General features: G+C 45.7%; 1 gene segment (V, D, J or C); it reads left to right on the forward strand.

The window, feature by feature from the left end:
- Positions 1-1337: 1337 nt before the first annotated feature.
- Positions 1338-1805, forward strand: LOC132487777 (immunoglobulin heavy variable 4-31-like). The segment is given in 2 exon segments: positions 1338-1410; positions 1495-1805. Coding segments are annotated over 2 exon segments (378 nt in total).
- Positions 1806-3074: the final 1269 nt, after the last annotated feature.

Below are 3074 nucleotides of genomic sequence, written 5' to 3' on the forward strand. Positions count from 1 at the left end.
GATGTCAACGTCCAACACCCCTGGCAAACCCACTAAATTTCAGACTCACCATTACCACCGTGATCCCCAATTTACACCCTTGCAGATGGAAACGCAGATGGTGAGGCCACATCCTCAGTGTCCACAGCGAGATGGGATGGAGCTGTGTTCTGCTCTCCAGCACCATTTACTTATATGACCTCAGGCACAGTTGCAAGACTCACTGACTCAGAGACTCAGGAAACCTGCGCTCAGGTGGACATTTTAAGGGAACCTGCTTCCTGAAGTGGGGGCTTTCCTCTGACCATGACACCCTCATACTCTGCAAGCCATTCACTGTGAAGGTTTACTTCTAAAAATCATGCATGTTCTCTCACCCAGTGTGCTGTGAACTGTGTTCCCTGACCTCTGTGTCACTGGCTGTGACAGAGTTAGAAATGAACACTTCTAGAAGGAATGAGTCTGTGCACTGTGACCAGGTCACCTGCCCATCATGTTGGAGTCGTGAGGAGCTTCCAGGAGCTGTGTGATCTTAGACCTTTCTAGCCCTGGGGATTCCTCAATGTCCACCCACAAGGAGGAAGCCCTGAAGCTCACGGTGTTCCTGCAGACACTCACTTGTGCACAGGAAAAAGGCAGGACAGGCTACTGGCCACATCAGCAGTGCTGGGAACTATGACCATCTCAGCAAGAATGACTACGTTGTCCACAAAATACACGGTGTGGTTAGTTGCTATGAATAAATGCACCTCCAGAGCAACTCTTGATAATATTTAAACTGTTTCAGGTGAAGAAATGTTCACCCAAGTTAAGGGAAACCCGAAATCTGTTGTGAATTGTGATAAACATTAACTTTTACCTCACTCTGTCTGAATTCAATGTGATTATTACATGTATGGTTTGTCTCAAATATTTGCGCATCCAGAAAATAAACACGAGGTAATGCAGAAAGGGAATAACAAGAGTCTGTGTCTGACAACTTCGAGGACCCTGAATGTTTGATGGGTATTTATGTGAAATATATACATCCATGGGATTGAAGTCTAATCCCCAAATCTGCCATTAATCCTTGAGCAGAGCTGATTTCCTGACTAGCCCTTCAGCATCATTTCATTCCTGGACAAAGTGGCCCCCAGGCATAGGGTGGGGGACCCCAGGTGGGGCCTGAGTTCTCTGAGGGCACAGTCAGCACCCTCCTCACAGGGGGAGCCCCAGATACAGAGACCGCCCTTCACTACTTTCTGCTTTTTATAAAAAGGTCCCTCCTATATGCAAATATCCCCTTAGACCACAAGGTAAAAACAAAGTACCTGTTCACATAAATTTGGGTTTCTCCTCATGCTTGAAGAGATTTTCTGAGCTTCATGAATCTCATCTGCAAGAAGATGAATCCACTGTGGTTCTTCCTCTTCCTGGTGTCAGCTCCCAGAGGTGAGTGTCTCGAGGATATAGACATGAACACATGGGGAAGCTGTATCTGAGCCCATGAGTCACCGTGGTTCTCTCTGTCCACAGGTGTCCTGTCCCAGGTGCAGCTGCAGGAGTCAGGACCCAGCCTGGTGAAGCCCTCACAGACCCTCTCCCTCACCTGCACTTTCTCTGGATTCTCCTTAAGCAGCAATGGTATATCCTGGGTCCGACAGTCTCCAGGAAAGGGGCTGGAGTGGGTTGGAATTAGCAGTGATGGAATCTCCTATTATAACCCAACTCTTAAGTCCCTACTCAGCATCAGCAGGGACATCTCCAAGAACCAAGTCTATTTATCCCTGAGCAGCCTGACAACTGAGGACACAGCCGTGTATTACTGTGCAAAATACGCACAGTGAGGGGAAGTCAGTGTGAGCCCAGACACAAACCTCCTGCACGGAGGCACGTCACCACCAGGGGGCGCTCAGGACCCAACCAGTACAGGGCTGAGGCCTGGGGCAGGTGCAGATAGGGCCTGGGAGGGAATTCTTGTTAGAACCTGTGCTTTCTTCTTCCTGCCCAGGACCTCCACCAGAGACCCTGTTCTGTATCCTAATATTTCATTGTTGTGGATTATGTTGTGTCTAGAAAATTTTGTGTGCATGTACATATTTGCTTAATTTTTATTTTTATTATAGTTGTGTATATATATATTCATATGCACACACACATATAATACTATAGAATTAAGGTTGCTTTTCATTTCTTTATCTTTTTCTCAAAGGGGCTCAAAACAGCCCTGCGGCTCACCATAATGTTCAATTTGAGCCTGAAGTTCGTGAATCTTGTAAATATCCTGAGAATGCACATGAGATTTATAAACAGTATTAATTGTTGTTTTGTTTTTGTAGATGTGGAAGGGAGAGACACACCATCCTGCTTTCAGCAACCTGCACAAACATTCTGAATTCTTCAGCCAGCAGTGTTATAGACTCTAATGCCAGAATGCTCCAATTCTGCACGTGCAATTATCCTCATTATTCACAGATTCCATATCTGCAATTTCACCTACTTCTTCCTTTTATAATCACCCCAAAATAAATACTGTTATTTTGTGGTCATTCATAGACATTAGCAATGTGGCCGGTTGTTTGGATCCCCCAACACACACACACACTCACACACACACACACACACACACACATATTCCCAGCTGAGGTCAGCCAAGGTGATGGTCTCTTTTCTTGTTTCAACTCCCGTCATGTACTTGAGCACCCTCTGGGGTCAAATTAGTGCCATGCTTTTCACATTTCTGTGATTCTTGGCGAATGTTTAATGTACTCTCAGGCATAGGCTGAAGAAGTGTCTAGTTTCCCTACGCACAAATGGCTGTGAGTGGACTTAGGGAAAATATACATGAGAGATCAGCTTCATTCAGGCATGATTATATGGCCATGGGTGGTGGAAAGGATACTCATGTTTCCAATATAAAGCTCACCCAAAACTTGAAGACAGAACTCGCTGCTGCATATGGAATGCAGCCTTGGAAACTTGGCTTAATTCCAAATACAGCCTGGCAAGTGGGGGCTTATGGCCAAGAAGAGGGTGGGGTGGAGTGCACTGGAAATTATTAACAGAAGAAATACAGGCTAAGGGGATTCTGGTTACATAGACTCAAAAGGATTCTT

This window comes from Mesoplodon densirostris, chromosome 4, assembly GCF_025265405.1.
Source record: "Mesoplodon densirostris isolate mMesDen1 chromosome 4, mMesDen1 primary haplotype, whole genome shotgun sequence".
Lineage (NCBI taxonomy): Eukaryota > Metazoa > Chordata > Mammalia > Artiodactyla > Ziphiidae > Mesoplodon > Mesoplodon densirostris.